Source organism: Thalassophryne amazonica, chromosome 3, assembly GCF_902500255.1.
Source record: "Thalassophryne amazonica chromosome 3, fThaAma1.1, whole genome shotgun sequence".
Classification (NCBI taxonomy): Eukaryota; Metazoa; Chordata; class Actinopteri; order Batrachoidiformes; family Batrachoididae; genus Thalassophryne; species Thalassophryne amazonica.
This window is the reverse complement of record NC_047105.1, coordinates 49,319,237-49,336,860: the sequence shown is the minus strand read 5'-3', so window position 1 is coordinate 49,336,860 and position 17,624 is coordinate 49,319,237. Positions and strand designations below refer to the sequence as shown.

Sequence of the window (17,624 nt, the reverse complement as noted above, 5' to 3'; positions counted from 1 at the left end):
TGGGTCCCACCGAATAATGATGAAGGAGCCACGCATGGGTGTGTCAGCGCTTATTTGAAGAATGACCCACGTTTTCATCTATCACGTATCCGCTATGAAGGTGCCTCTATGTGCCTCTCTGTACCCCGCATGTGCCATGTAGCAGCCTTTAGTGAGCCACGGCCGACCGGTCGTTAGAGCCTCGAATGGCTCGCATCAACCACACTAAGCCACATAGTGCCATAATAGCGCCATGATAATGTCACCGCCCCCGAGCCACATGAGGTCTACATGTGGTTGATTCGTCTGTAGCGTGTAAGCAGGTCGTCAGATTCCATGTGGTACAGACCCACACAAAACTGCTCGCCTGGAACACCACATCGGTCTCACATCATCAGGGCTGGAAGATGGTGAACACTGTACAGCTGAGTGGAGGTTCTCAGTTCACGACTTGGCAGCATGGCGTTCTCTTTCTTTGGCCTGCAAGCACAACCAGTTAAACAGCTTCTGCCCTGATGGTGTCATTGATGAAAGAGAACATACCACTGACAAGTATGTGAATTTACTTTATTTTATCAGAGAAGCTGACGTGTGGAAATTGAGGCTGAACTATCAGAGTACCCATTAGAGCACATTCTCCCACTAAAGCCCGCCTCATCTGTTCTTACGGTGTTAAAAATCAAATAATTATGTGCAATTATCCAGCCCTAACAATTAATAATAATTTACTGTAATAATTTACTGATAATTGCCCTTTGATAATTTACTGTAAAACAGTAAATTATCAAGGGGCAGCGCAGTAGCTTAGAGGTTAGCACTGTTGCTTCACAGCGAGATGGTCATGGGATCGATTTGGACTTCCTGTGTGGAGTTTGTATGTTCTCTCCGTGTTTGCGTGCGTTGTCTCTCGGTGCTCCAGCTTCCTTCCACATCTGAAGACTTGCAGGTTAGGAGGATTGGAAAGTGTAAATTGTCTGTCTGTGTGTGGGGGAGTGTGCACGTGTTTGTTTGTTTGGCCCTGTGACAGACTGGTGTCCTGTCCAGGGTGTACCCTACCTCATGCCCTATGACTGCTGGGATAGGCTCCAGCCCACCACACAACCCCATCTTGAATACACAGTTGAAGATAAGTGTGTGTAAATTATCAAGACTTTTGTCTTATGGTCACCTTGAAAAGAAGCTGAGCTTCTTTGCCTCCTGGACGTCCACATCATAAGAGAAGAAATCGTCCTTTAGGGCGGAACCACAGATATAGATGCAAGAAGCATCGGGCTCCACTCTGACAATCAGAATACTAAAAAGTTATTTGGAGGTTCGGGTTTGCAGGTCGCCACTGTGAGGAACCTGACTGCTGTCCAAAAGCTTGTTGCCACGGTGATCCATCAGCACTCTGGTGTCTTCAGAGCTGCTTCTGATAGAACCACACCACTGAGCGGACCTGAGACAGACGGCAAGAAGGAAACACACACAGATTAAGTAAATCTGGGGATCAACACAGTCATTTAGATCATCAATAATAGTGATCAGTTTAGCTGAGAGAAAAGTACTCTGAATCAGAGTAAAATAAGTCTTTAGTAGGAATGCAACAATTTAAATTTTGTCCTAAATTTTATAAAATTATCCACTTTATCACATGTGGTCACTGAGAAAAAAACTAGTGTACACTGTAAAAATGATTTTTATAAAAATGTCCTCAAATTCAAAGAACCAAACAACCTTCCCAAAGTATGCGTGCACACCTGCACCAAGGATTTATAGCATGTTTTCGACCAGGGGTATTCAACTCCTCCCAGAAAGGGCCGAGAGGGTTCAGGTTTTCTTTGCAACTACCCACTAGAGGTGGGTGATACCGGGAATTTTGGTATTGATCCAATACCAAGTAAATACAGGCCCAGTATCGCCGATATCAATACTGATACCGATACTTTTCATATTTAAGCTTCATAGATCCAAAGGATCCAAAAGACCTAGGATAGAATTTCGCCAAACATTGTACGTGACAACAAAATATGTTATTATCACAATCAACACTGACAAACCACAATACAAGGGTGCGCTGCTCCCTGTTGTGTGACACAGCGCAGCGCTGCTTTTACAGACAGAGAGTAGACTTTGATGAATCTGTGTGCGCAGCAGTCAGTGCGTGCGGGAGAGAAAAAAAGTTTGAGTATCGATCTTTTTACACGAGGCTCGTTCATTAGCAATACCAGCGTTGGTATCCATATTGTTGATATTAGGATCAATCCGCCCACTCCACCAGGTGATTTCACTGCTCAAAGTTATGTTAATGGTCCTCCTCCTCAAATTAGAGTTTGAATCAAGCCTCTATTTAAAAACAGGGTCAAACACTTCTTATTCCAAGAATTTGAGAAAAAAAAAATACTATATATTTTTATTTTATTAAGTGTTATGGGTTTTATGGATGATGGATGGATGTTTGCCTGTGAATATTTTGTTGGGCCACAATGCAAACAAGCATTATTATTATTATTATTATTATTTTGTTGCTTTTTTGTGTTAGCCTGTATTTTATGTATTTATGCATTAGTTCATACATTTCTGCATTATTTGATACATGTTTACATTTGATGCGAATTAAAATCAATCAATCTCGCAAAGCGGCGGGATTTGAAATCTCTGGGAACGTCACACGTGTGCTTATTTTTCTCAACACTGAATTCATTCCTGCAAACCATTCCACGTGCATGTTTTGCTGACATCTTGTGGTTAAAATAATAACTACATGGTACAATCACTTTATAATGTCAATGGATATGATAGCATAGAGATGAATAAACGCTAGAGGAGACATTGTCATGTAGCCTGTAGCACACTCTCATGAGCACCACTAGCTTAGCTTATGGCAAGCTAAAAGTGGATAAAGCTAAAAGTGTCGGTCCAATGAGAGCGGCACTCTGAGCGGGGTGGTACAATCCGCTGAAGCAAACTGGCGGCCATCTTGCCACTCCCAATTTATGCAGCCCGCACATAGCTTATTAGAACGTCAACAATTTCAAGTAATAACTGAGCTGATTCTCTCATTTACTTATTTTTGTTCTTCGGATAATGTAAGATTGATCCCTCCTAATCTATGCATGCCATGATTAGCTATTTGATTTATTTTCTTTCTTTCTTTTATTACTTTGACACTTTCTTCCCTTCTGTTCTCACTTACTTGTATCTCACTGGGACAAATACTCAATTCTAAAAATTATTATTCTTTAATCAAAGTTTATACAAGTTTTGTGGAATCATCAGCAAGCTTCACACACACACACACACACACATATATATATATATATATATATATATATATATATATATATATATATATATATATATATATATATGTGTGTGTGTGTGTGTGTGTGTGTGTGTGTGTGTGTATCGGTATCATATCATGAACAAAAGTGGATAGATAACAAAAGTCATGATGGATAATACGGAAACAGGGGATTTTTTTTTTAAATAGTTGCACTAAAAGAATAAAACACCACTTAACTAGCGACAGGGGAATTAGTTTTCCCTGCAGTGACAACATTTATTACTCACAGCTCTATGACCTTCAGCCTAATAAGTAATAAAGCTCATAGCAACAACGCCTAAAGCTCCAAAACTATGCACAAGTAGACCTAATAAATGTCTTAAAATAGTTCGTCCAACACAAAACACATGTGGCTACACATGTTGAATTAATAAGCCACTTATTTATTATTATTATTATTATTATTATTATTAATATTGTTACTCTCATCTCACTCACCTTCAACCACTTTTCCGGGTTCGGGTCGCAGGGGCAACAGCTCCAGCAGGGGACCCCAGAATTATTATTATTATTATTATTATCTTTGCCTATATGCTGGAATAAGGGATAGAAGTCTTCAAATTATTGTTCATTTCTCATTTCAGTCATACTCACAGGTGAAATGTTTGTCCACAGCCTTTGAACTGGCGATTTACGCAGTTTATAGCTGCACACGAAGGTATTTTTAACAAAATTACAAAGAATAAAGTTGCGCGCCTCATTAAAGAGCAATAGAAAAAAAAAGCGTTCAGGAGCGGAGGATGGGAGTGGTAATATGGCGGCTGGTTTGCGTCAAAAATATTGGCCAGTGAGTGATTCAGTGTATAGAGATCAGTGGTCGTGACTCGTGACCGCTTGGTTACTTGACACTTTTAGAAGGCGTGTAGACTTTCTTTCGTGTGTGTACGCTTCGTCGAGCTATGATGTCGCGGGTTAAAAAGCCGGTTTCTTTATTGGGATCCATGGCGTTTGGTGGCCGAGTTAACGCCGAGCAGAGTCTGGAGATGGTGACGGTGTTCCTGCAGCGCGGCTACGACCACATCGACACTGCTTTCATGTACGCTGACGGCAAGTCCGAGCAGGTCATCGGGGCCATGAATCTGCCCCATACAGGTACATATAACGCTCAGGTTTGCTGGCTAAATCGTCGAGGTGTGACAGTCCCATAAAGCCTGTACTGCATGTAAGAGGTTTGAGGTAGAGCTGGGCGGATCGATCCTAATATCGATACCAATGCTGGTATTGATATTGAACGATCCTCGTGTAAAAACATCAATACTCACGCTTTTTTTCTCTCTCTCCCGCACGCACTGACTGCTGCGCACGCAGATTCATCAAAGTCTACTCTCTGTCTGTAAGAGCAGCGCTGCTCTGTGTCACACAACACGGAGCAGCGCACCCTTGTATTGTGGTTTGTCAGCCCTCTACCTCAGGAGATTTTGTTTTAAGTTGTGAGTGATATTTTTTAAACAAAAATGTTGATTGTAATAATAAAGTATTTTGTTGTCACGTACAGTGTTTGGCAAAATTCTGTCCTAGGTCTTTTGGATCCTTTGGATCTATGAAGCTTAAATATGAAAACAAAGTGGCTACGGGTACGTACATCCGTATCTTCTGCGGGACTGCTGAAGGTACAGACCGAGGTTCACTGAGTGGACGTACGTGACACCGGTGGGAAATACACACGTGGAACAAGCGGTGAAGCTCTTAACACACACAGAATATTTTATGTCCACCAGTGCTTCAGCTGAACTGTGCTGTTTCTTTTTCTCCCTTGTTTCAGAAGCCATAACTGGCAACTGTCTTCTAGTGTTAGCGGAGGTTAGCCTGTAAGCTCGCCGTCATGCTGATAATCGAGGCTTCGCGCATCACGATGGATTCGCTACTGGAGCGAGACAAAACCACCTCCGTTTTGGTCTCACAGGACGGCTTTGAGATGGCGTTCAGACAGCTGTCAGTGTTTTTTCCATTGAGTGATTATCCGAGAAATTGTGGATGTGCCTGGACATGCCAGAACATGTCCCGTGAGGCTTCATCACGGCGTTGCTGTGCGCCATGCGGCACCGCCGCTCCTCTTTCCATGACAAAAACTCCTGTAACAGTGGAATGTGCCGTTCATTTCCAAATTGGATGCTGTGTTTTATCCGGGACGTCGTCTGACTAGCACAGGAATTGTGAAAAGACGTGGACATCAGCACTTTTTCGGCACATTGAGACAGACGTGCGAAGGAATTCCGCGCGTCGCGGTGGTGCCGCATGGCGCACAGCAACGCCGTGATGAAGCCTCACGGGACATGTTCTGGCATGTCCAGGCACATCCACAATTTCTTGGATAATCACTCGATGGAAAAACCACCGACAGCTGTCTGAACGCCATCTCAAAGCCGTCCTGTGAGACCAAAACGGAGGTGGTTTTGTCTCGCTCCAGTAGCGAATCCATCGTGACGCGCGAAGCCTCCGCTCGGTTTTCCATGACAAAATCTCTTGTTAAAAGTGAAATCTGCCGGAAAATGGTTGATGTCCAGCTCTTGTGATAACCAGAGAAATGGCACACGATGGTCACGGATCCAGACAGCCATCCGTTTAGAAATGAAATGGTCGTTCAGCCTGTCGATGGCGGCTTCGGAGCACGGCGTGCCCCACAGCCGCTGGGGGGCCGTCCTTAAAGCGACACTAACACTCCTTATTCTCTACCAAGCCCGTAACATTTTCACCGAAAGCCAGATAAATTTTTCTAATGGTTTCCAGCTGCCAGTCTCTAACAGTTTCTGAAAAAATTCTGATGGAAAAAAAGCCCAAATCATTCTGCCATTTCCTGACAATGAAAATCCGACGAGGGGCTGGACCACTCCTCACTCAAAGCCTGCTCACAGGCGAATGACGCAACTGACAGGCGTGGAAAAACTCACGCATGCGCACGAGGGTTCAAGCTTGTCTGACGCAATCACACGTGATTCAAATCCATATGGTTTTTGAAAAAAATAATAAGGTCAGATATTTTTCTAATAGACCTCGTAGTTTCCCAGCGGTTGTGGTGCAGGTGCGCCAAGTTTGTGACTTGAAGGGTGTAAAAAAACCTGACAGCAGTTGTTTTGTTTTTAAACTATGAGGTGAGAAAAGTTAGTGAAAATGTTATTAAAGGTGGTCTTTAAGAATATTGTGTCCGTGCACCGATGCATAGTGAAGTTACCCCACACAATATTTCAATTCTGATATGTTCATGTACTAAATTATTTATACACACCAGTGGCATAATACACTGTTCTTACCAAGTTTTGTTAGTGAGATGATGTTTTAAGGTAAGTGAATGTAATTGTCAGGTAAAGTGCCCACTGATTGGAGAAGCAGGGAGCATCACACTGACAGGTCCCTAACTTTAAACTAGTCATTCTTAAATTATTAAAAAAAAAAATAAGCATGGATAGCTGGAATGGATTGACTTCACTGAAAAAAGTGGCAGGCTTTTCACTGGGATTTTTCACAGCATTCGCTCTATTGAGGTTTCAAATCCCGCAAAATCTCGCAAAACTTTGTAGAGTTTGCCATTCTGTGAGATGTCAGTAACATTGAGAAATGCATTGAGACAGTCTGATCAGGCTGCACTTTAACCGCTGCACACGGACAACAGCATTAACATCACAAGGTAAAACTTTGTATATTGTGCCTAAAACGCTTGTGAATATATTATCTGGGTTTTTAGACGTTATTGTTTGTTTTATGTAAACATGCGAGAAGCGCAGGTTGTTTCTCCGTTATTCTTAATGGGAGTTGCTGTGAGCTGCGATCGCTTCCTGTTCATGTTGTTCTGGGGGAAAGTGAAGTTTGCTCTTTAACGTCCTGCTTATTGTCCTTTACAACACTGTTTGTCCAGTTTGTTCCAGAGTAATATGTCTGAATTTCGGTTTGCATTTATTAAATTCCATGCAGGTTAAATGTAGCAGACACGGATTATTTGGAATATTTGTTTTAGCAAGTTCTCAGGGTCTCATGCAGCAGTCTGTTATTAATGTGATGAAAAGCATAAAAAATATTAAAATTTTGGTTGTATAATGTTCATTTGCAATTGTTGTCATGTGGATTCTCTATGTTGTTAGACTGCTGTGACTCTCTGACACACAAAGGATTGTGGAATATCTCAATAGGGCGAAAGGGCGAACTTAGTGGGGCCAAGCCACAAGACGAGTGTTGCAGGTGCGACTATTGTGGGAGAGTCCAAGGGCATTCCCTCGAGAAAATGTTGAAATTTATAACCCTTTGAAACACTATTTCCTGCAATTTGAGGGCCACTTTGTGCTGCTAACTGGGATGTTAAATAACGTGCGACATGTCCTTTTAAAAAGAAAAAGGGCAAAAAAAAAAATACCCCCCTCCATGCTGGTTAAATCACAGCATAGGGGCCCAAATCGCAGAATAGTGGATCCAAATCACAGCATTGGGGCCCCCTTTGGTCAACTGCACTGGCGAGAACCCTGATTGGGGTGACTTCACCTGGGGCGAGTTCGCAGTGGGGTGACTTCACTTGCTACCCTGTGCACCAGGTTCAACATAAGTCCAGCCTTTGACCACATACTGAGGGTTCTTCCAGCACTTCCATTTGTTGGATGCATTAGATGAGCTGTGGCTGCTGGCCAAGTGGGACAGTGCAGAAGTTTGTCCCACTTTGCATATTGCATGGGACATCTACGCTTCTTCTTCATCCTCCTCTTTTGGCTGCTCCCGTTGGATGTCACCGCAGCAGATCATCCGTCCCCATCTCACCCCGTCTTCTGCATTTTCCTTTGACACACCAACCACCTGCATGTCCTCCCTCAGCACATCTATAAACCTCCTCTTTGGACTCCTTCTTCTCCTCCTGCCTGGTGGCTCTATCCTCAGCATCCTTCTGCCTGTATACCGTGGGTTCCACCTCTGCACATGTCCAAACCATCTCAGTCTCACCTCTCTGACTTTGTCTCCAAACTGCCTGTGTCGTCCCTTTGATATGTTCATTCTTAATCCTGTCCATTCCCATCCCTTCCAAAGAAACTTGCAATGTCTTCAGCTCTACCATCTGTCTTTTTGTTTGTGCCAGGGTCTTTAGGCTATACAACATTGTAGTGCAGCAGATAACTGAAACAGTCCTTCAAATGGTGATGCAAGCACCAATTTCGGCACAAATAATCCTTACTGTTTTGATTGTACTCTTTTGAGAAAACGGACTGGCCACTTGAATTTTCAATATGCGGCCAGGTAGGGGTCATTTGAGGAATTACACAGGGGTCAAAATTTAAAAATACTCCTATTCATATTGAAAACTACACCACATTATTTGTCTGATCATAAAAATTCCAAAAAGGTATAGTTTGGACTATCTGTGACTGAATGTTATGGAGTTGTGGGGTAAAAATATTAAGAATGGTGACAAAGGTCAATTTGAGTTTGTACAGGGGTCAAAAGTTAAAATTGCTCCAATTTAGGTAAACAAAAAAAAAAGTGGTGCAAATTATTTGTTTAGCTAATAGGATTAATAAATGGAATTGTTTTGACTGTGTTAAATGCTTGGTCTCAAAAGTAAAGGTCAAACAATGTCTGTGTGCATAGGATTCTATGACATGTGACATATGTTTCCCCATATGTCACATAACGTGACAGCTAAGCATGACACATGGTACAAACTATTCCTTTTTAAAACCCTGTTAACCCTGTACAAACTGAAACTGACCTTTGTCACCACTCTTGCTGTTTTTACCCCATCACGCCATAACATTAAGTCACAGATATTCCAAACTACAACCCCTGGCAAAAATTATGAAATCACCGGCCTCGGAGGATGTTCATTCAGTTGTTTAATTTTGTAGAAAAAAAGCAGATCACAGACATGACACAAAACTAAAGTCATTTCAGATGGCAACTTTCTGGCTTTAAGAAACACTATAAGAAATCAGGGAAAAAAATTGTGGCAGTCAGTAACAGTTACTTTTTTAGACCAAGCAGAGGGAAAAAAATATGGAATCACTCAATTCTGAGGAAAAAATTATGGAATCATGAAAAACAAAAGAACGCTCCAACACATCACTAGTATTTTGTTGCACCACCTCTGGCTTTTATAACAGCTTGCAGTCTCTGAGGCATGGACTTAATGAGTGACAAACAGTACTCTTCATCAATCTGGCTCCAACTTTCTCTGATTGCTGTTGCCAGATCAGCTTTGCAGGTTGGAGCCTTGTCATGGACCATTTTCTTCAACTTCCACCAAAGATTTTCAATTGGATTAAGATCCGCACTATTTGCAGGCCATGACATTGACCCTATGTGTCTTTTTGCAAGGAATGTTTTCACAGTTTTTGCTCTATGGCAAGATGCATTATCATCTTGAAAAATGATTTCATCATCCCCAAACATCCTTTCAATTGATGGGATAAGAAAAGTGTCCAAAATATCAATGTAAACTTGTGCATTTATTGATGATGTAATGACAGCCATCTCCCCAGTGCCTTTACCTCACATGCAGCCCCATATCATCAATGACTGTGGAAATTTACGAGGTCTCTTCAGGCAGTCATCTTTATAAATCTTATTGGAATGGCACCAAACAAAAGTTCCAGCATCATCATCTTGCCCAATGCAGATTCAAGATTCATCACTGAATATGACTTTCATCCAGTCATCCACAGTCCATGATTGCTTTTCCTTAGCCCATTGTAACCTTGTTTTTTTTTCTGTTTAGGTGTTAATGATGGCTTTCGTTTAGCTTTTCTGTATGTAAATCCCATTTCCTTTAGGCGGTTTCTTACAGTTCGGTCACAGACGTTGACTCCAGTTTCCTCCCATTCGTTCCTCATTTGTTTTGTTGTGCATTTTCAATTTTTGAGACAAATTGCTTTAAGTTTTCTGTCTTGACGCTTTGATGTCTTCCTTGGTCTACCAGTATGTTTGCCTTTAACAACCTTCCCATGTTGTTTGTATTTGGTCCAGAGTTTAGACACAGCTGACTGTGAACAACCAACATCTTTTGCAACATTACGTGATGATTTACCCTCTTTTAAGAGTTTGATCATCCTCTCCTTTGTTTCAATTGACATCTCTCGTGTTGGAGCCATGATTCATGTCAGTCCACTTGGTGCAACAGCTCTCCAAGGTGTGATCACTCCTTTTTAGATGCAGACTAACGAGCAGATCTGATTTGATGCAGGTGTTAGTTTTGGGGATGAAAATTTACAGGGTGATTCCATAATTTTTTACTCAGAATTGAGTGAGTCCATATTTTTTTTCCCTCTGCTTGGCCTAAAAAAGTAACCATTACTGACTGCCACAATTTTTTTTCTTGATTTCTTATAGTGTTTCTTAAAGCCAGAAAGTTACCATTTGAAATGACTTTAGTTTTGTGTCATGTCTGTGATCTGCTTTTTTTTCTACAAAATTAAACAACTGAATGAACATCCTCCGAGGCCGGTGATTCCATAATTATTGCCAGGGGTTGTATACCTTTTATCTAAAAGGTATAGCATTTATAAATTTTAACCCTTGTGTAATTCTTCAATTGACCCCTTCCTGACCACCTATTGAAAATTCTAGCAGCCAGCCCATTTTTCTCCAAAGAGTAATGTCTAAGGAGTATTTGTACCTAGTTTGGTGCTTGCATCACCTTTTGAAGGATTCCTCTGTAAATATCTGCTGCATTATAGCTGGTTTCACTACTATCTTGTAGACTTTGCCCTTCACTCTTGCAGATACCCATTTGTCACAAACAATTTTTGCTGCTTTTCTCCACCCACTGGCTGCACTCTCTTCCTCACTTCTTTGCCACACTCTCCATTACTTTGGACAGTTGACCCCAAGTGTTTAAACGCATGTACTTTCACTACCTGTACTCCTTGTAACTGCACTATTCCACTGGGCTCCCTCTCATTCACACACATGTACTCAGTCTTGCTCCTACTGACTTTCCTGAATTCCTGAGACTGATTTCCTCTTCTTTCCAGAGCATATCTCCACCTGTCCAGGCTAGACTCAGCCTGCTCTCTACTCTTACTACAGATCACAACGTCATCTGTAAACATCATAGTCCTGTCTATCTAATCTGTCAACCTGTCCATCACCACTGCAAAGAAGAAAGGGCTCAGAGGTGATACTTGACATAATCCCACCTCCACCTGAAATGAATGTCATTCCTACAGTGCATCTCACCGCTGTCCTATCTTGCATACTTCTCTGCACCCTGTCATAAGCTTTCTCTAAATCCACAAAGACACAATGTAACTCCTTCTAGCCTTCTCTATGTTTCTCTTTCAGTGTACTCAGAGCAAACATTGCATCTGCAGTGCTTGCTCTCAGCATGAAACCATATTTCTGCTCGCAAATCTTCACCTGTTTTCTAACCCTAATTTCTAATACTCTTTCCCATAACTACATGCTGTGGCCGATCAACTTTATGCCTCTGTAGTTACTGCAGCTCTGCACAGCACCCTTATTCTTAAAAATTAGAACCAGGGCACCTGTTCTCTGCTCCTCAGTCATCCTCTCACTTCCCAAGATTTTTTTAAACAGTCTGGTTAGGAATTTCATAGCTATCTCTTAAACATTTCCATGGCTTCACACTACTCCCTCCTCCATTTCAACACACTCTCCTCTCCTCCTCTTTTGTCACCATAACCTGGGGCACGTTCTTTCCAGCGCAGTCCCTCTGACTGGCCAGTTGGTACAAGTCGTTTTCTCTTTCTTTAGTGTTCGACTTCATGTACAGCGCACTATGCATAAAGAAAAATGGTGTAGTTTTTCCATGCCTTTTGTGAACAGGAGCTATTCCCGAATAGGACCTGGACCATATCAGAATTGTTCTTCTGTACAAGACTCCCCAAATTGTGCAAAGCTGTGGTCCAGAAGTAGAACCAAATATCCAAATGTTTTATGCATTTTACAGAAATTTTACTCAATCCAAACCCTTATTGTAATCAGCTGTGGCAGTTTTGGAGACTCATTCTGACAATGGAAGCACATACAGAAAGTTAAAAAAAAAACTTTTTTTTTTTTTTTTTTTTACACCATTCTGCAAACTGTGTGGAACATGTACATAGCTGAACTCTGGAATGTTCATGGGTCTGGATTTGTAGTTTATAGTCATTATGGGGATTATAACAATCTGCTTCTTCCTCTGGACCTTCACTCCATATTTGTTTTGGTCACCCCAAGCTTTCTTGAGAATCAGATTCACTGGCAGTGTTGCCACAGTTACTTTGAAAAAGTAACTTAGTTACTTTACTGATTACTCAATTGTAAAAGTAACTTAGTTACTTTACTGATTACTCAATTGTAAAAGTAACTAAGTTAGATTACTAGTTACTTTTTTAGTTACTTTTCCCAGCTGCCGACAACAACCCTCTGCCACCTCAACATGACAATGATACCTGTTTTGCCAAAACTCACTTTACAGTCACCCTTGCTTGACTTCAATGAAAATAAATACTTGTTTTATAAAAAGTAAAATAAAGACGTCTTTCTTGACCTCATATTTAACTGTTGACAGCACTGTAACAGTAAAACTTGCAATTTCGAGCCTACATTGTTTATAAAGGTAACTATTAAATTCTAACATTTTTCTAACATTTAAATTCTCTCTAAACATTTTACTTGTCGAAATTATTATTATTTTAAGCAATATTAGTTGTAGTAAAAAACGGCTTCAAAATTGCACCTTTAATCTAGGGGTGTTGTGGGGGAGGGGGGCACATCCTTGCCCCACGCCCCCATTCCATCTGGATTCGCCCCTGCTTTGGCGTTTGAGCACAAAGAATGGATAACATTTATTTATGCAGAAAACATGACCAGATTTACAGGTAAGAAAGTTTTATTGCGTTTTCACATCATGTGGTCCTCAGAAAGAGAGTTTAGGTGCATTTGAGTGGAAAATAGTGTTAGTTGTTGATGCGTCGCGGAGGATCAGCTGTTTTTAACGACCAGATACAGAGCAGCTCAGCTCAGAATTCTAAATAAAGGAGGAAAAAAAGTATAAAAATCTCTTTGTAAAGCTCAGTGCAGGTGTGCTGATCACCGCGCTTTAAGAGGTGAGGACGAGTCGAGCAGCTGCAAAAAACCGCGGATTAAAAGCTCACAGTTCGCTTAAAGTGGGCAGTTCAGTCGAACCCCGACCTCCTGCCCACGGACCAAGTTTAATGCTGCTATCGACCCACAATGAAAAATAATAGTAACGCACAGTGACATGGAGAAGTAACTTTAATTTGATTACTGATTTGGAAAGATTAACGCGTTAGATTACTCGTTACTAAAAAAAAGTGGTCAGATTAGAGTAACGCGTTACTAAGTAACGCGTTACCGGCATCACTGTTCACTGGTCACTTGGTTTGTGTACAATCCATTGTACTCATTGAGGTATATCTGGACTCGTAGCTATACAACTAATAATAACTAGATATCTGTGAGCAACCTTATAAAATAATACGTCACTCTGCCATAGTAGCTGCTTTCTGCAGAGGTGATGGTCTACTGGTTAAGCGTTGGCCTTGAGACCAGAGGATCCTCAGTTCAAATCCCAGCCTGACCAGAAAATCACTAAGGGCCCTTGGGCAAGGTCCTTAATCCCCTAGTTGCTCCCGGTGTGTTGTGAGTACCTTGTATGGCAGCACCCTGACATCGGGGTGAATGTGAGGCATTATTTAAAGTGGTTTGAGCATCTGATGCAGAAGGAAAAGCCCTATATAAGTGCAGTCCACTTACCATTTATTTCACGTATCTATAGGTATCAGTGGTTGTAAATCCTTTGTGAAGAATTAGTCACTATTTATTTATACATGAAATTGGCTAGAGCCCGACTGATATGGATTTATTGAGGCTGATGCCGATAACGATATTTGGATGAAAAAAATGCTGATAATCTATAAATCGGTTGAAATGAATAAAATGTTCTTTTTTGGACCCTTAACAAAAAAGGTATGAGCTAAAAGCTGAAGCTTTGTCCTCATATTGATTAACTTTATAACAGAAGAATTGTCAAGTTTAAAAAAAAATGCAAAAATGCAATTGGAGCAGTTAGGGGGCTATTCAAACGGGCCAACTAGTAAGATGTCACTCCTGAAAACGATCTTTGCCATATCACGTGAGGTAAATCTGTCCTACGATTGGATTTTGGAAAACCATGTGACGGAGAACGAATTACGATTGAACACTCACATTGCGCACATTATCACACATCTTCTATGAGCAGTACCAAGATGGCCGATGGTGGATCGAAAGTCCGTGGAGTTCACTTTTCAGCAACCAAAAAAAAAAAAAGAAGTTTCTATCTCATATTATTAAAAAGGTATTTACAATTTAGTAAAGCTTGGTCCCAGCCATCGTATACGATGGCATCAGCCCCAGAGGGTTAATGGCGAACGGCAGTAATTCCAAGAATCCTTCCGGACGACCAGTGAATCTGAATGTTTCAACCTTAGCAGTAAACAAACGCTTTTCATGCTAGAAATAAGGTCTACACAACGTGCGCTTAATAAAAAGCGTGACCGACGCAATGAAGCACATTTGACACATTACTACATAAACTGAGTTAATCAAACTGAGTTGAACTGAAATGGGAGAAATGTGGGGTGAATGTAATCGCAAAGTTATTACAGACAACATCCTTATAAACTTACTTGTATGCTTTTGTCAGCCGATCAGTGCAGTGTGACCGTGAACTCCGGGGGTTGGTGATGAACACATTTAAGCAGGGGTGTAAGCAGCTCTCAGTTGAATGGAGTCAGAGCTCCATCTACTGGCCAAAGGTGCAAGGACATTTTACATTGCAGACACAAACATTATTTTAGTAACTGTTCTGTTTATGAGAAATTATCGGCATTCTATCGGCAAAATTTCAGCCAATAGTGAGTACTTTGAAAAGGGCTTATATCGACTGATAATATCGGCCGGCCGATATATCGGTCAGGCTCTACAATTGGCAGTTGTGTTGGACCAGAATTACTGTCCTTCTTGTGTTTCATTGAAATCCATTAACCAGATTAGTTTGGGGGGGTGTCTGCAAACTTAAACATCAATTGCCTTCAAGGAAGAATAAACCTAAGCTTTTCTTCATCTTCTCTTTGTGATGATCCAGTAAGCATAGCGACCAAAGCGAATCCTTGGGATGGGAAGACACTGAGACCAGAGAGCGTGCGCTCACAACTGGAAACGTCCCTTCAGAGGCTGCACACTGATTCTGTTGATCTTTTCTACCTTCATGCTCCTGACCATCTCACACCCATCCAGGACACACTGAGGGCCTGCAATGATCTACACAAGGAGGTACATTAAACAGTTTGCAACCTAAACATGCAGCCAGAATGTTTTCTGGAATGTAATGCAATGAATATGATTACGCACACGTTTCCAAATAATTCCACCCCTTTAAATTGTGACGGCAAACCTAAATTTGTGAGCATCTGCCCACCCCACTTTTTTAGTGAAAGTTGGTTAATGCCAACCTTTAAATATATATATTTTTGTTACAGCTGATTAAACGCTTACCCTAAAATAAAGTAATTGTATGGCACCAATACATTGTATTCCCCCCCCCCAAAAAAAAAACATTTTCACAAGGTTTATTCTCATTGTGTCCATGTCTTATATGTGACAATGCCAGTGGTGTGCGCTGTTCTTTTCCCAGTTATGTAAATGTATTGAGTGACTCAAAATATCTTTTGTTTTGCATGGGGAATTACTTTTTTTTTAATTCAGTCATTATTTTACCTATGTACATGTTATTTGAATCAGTAGTAGTTACATGACAATATTGTCAATTTGAGAGTTTGCAGTATGAGAGTTGCGCAGAAGGCGGTGCAGATCTGGCATTAAACGGGTGAGTTATTTGTGATGATCAGACATTTTATTGACCAGTGGTGGCTGCTGGTCTGTCAAATAGGGGAAGCTCATTGTCGGCTTATATCATAATATTTGCCAATTCATTTATATGTAAATTCAAATATGTAAAATGGTCATAACAGTCCGAGTTGCACAAGCATTTCACAAGTTATATCTCCATTACATACAGCATTTTATGATGGCACAATCACATTAGAGTAGATACAACCTTATTTAGAACTTTATTAATCCCTTGGGAAGACTCCTTCAAGGATTATAACGCAAGTATATTATTAATGTTTTTAAACAAAAATACCATGAAAAATTTCAAGAAGCACATAGAACCTTTATTATTAAACATGCATAACAGAGCCTGACTGTTTCATGACATCTTGCCCTTTATTGTTCCATGCAAATGTTATGTTAAAGGTTGGCCAGCAGATGGCGCCATACCTAATTGTATCAAAAGCTGTGAAACACTGAACCATTGCTTCATATTGATTCAGTGGTTCAAAATGCTTCAGTTTCTCATCACTAAATAAAGTACATCAGCAACCACTAGTTATTACCACATATACAAGGATAAACTTACAATCATGAATACTTTGATGTTGAGTTGCGAACAGGGATGTTAATGTGCGACGACCTTAAACACTAACTTACTGAAGAACAAGGCAGAGAGTAACTCACCTAGATCTTCTCACACAACGTCTAATCCGGTAGCTAATGTTTGCGATCTGTGAATGTTCCTGGCATCAGAATCACCAGTTTTCTTCAGTTTCTATTGTCTTTCTGCAGATTTTGAATCATTTTGTTTGGCTGCGGTACAGTTTTTTTTTTTTTTTTTTTTTTTTTTTTGGTAGTACTGTATAAACATGATATCTCATATGCCTTTAAACAGACTGATTTATAGCTCATGCAAAACACTTTGGTATAAATTTAAAAATGCATAAACACGCAAAAATGTGCAAATTAATTCTCTTATACCTATATGTCAAAATAGCTGTCAGTCAAAATGGGATTCAGTCTTTTGACTGATCGTACAATCATTGTGCGGAACTCCAGCGTCCAGGCCCGCCCACAGCTCCATTCACCCCCAGAGATGCTGGACATCCAGGGGCGGGACAAAATCGTGGTATTTATCCAACGACCGTCTAGTTTAGAGGCAATGAAAAAATCTTTCCAGGTAGCCCCATTGAAGTGAACGGACGCTCGGCTTCTACAGGAAAATGCATTGACCACAGACCGAATGAGAAAAAGATTTATAAGAAGTTAACAAAATCGAGTCAGTCAATTTGTGATAAGTAGCTGATTCTGAACTAACTCACCTTCAAGATGTGTGTTCTAACGCATTTATAGTCAATGAAATGTTAACAAACTGTATATATTTGGCCACTTAATTTTTTGACATTTTAGGGGAAGCGGAGCTTCGCTTGCAGTCTCAGAGAAACCGCCTCTGTTATTGACATATATGGAGGGGTGGGCATTACAACAAACAAGCATCTACCTGCCCCCT

The 17,624-nt window shown here is 40.8% G+C and overlaps 1 protein-coding gene across 1 annotated transcript in view; it reads left to right on the top strand.

Moving 5' to 3' along the window:
- The first annotated feature begins 4,068 nt into the window (after positions 1-4,068).
- Positions 4,069-17,624, top strand: part of akr7a3 (aldo-keto reductase family 7, member A3 (aflatoxin aldehyde reductase)) — a 28,198-nt gene continuing 14,642 nt past the window's right edge. The window contains exons 1-2 of the mRNA XM_034166214.1: positions 4,069-4,396; positions 15,366-15,553. Of these exons, the coding sequence (XP_034022105.1) occupies positions 4,204-4,396; positions 15,366-15,553 (381 nt within the window). The 5' untranslated portion in view covers positions 4,069-4,203. The remainder of the gene's footprint in view (positions 4,397-15,365; positions 15,554-17,624) is intronic.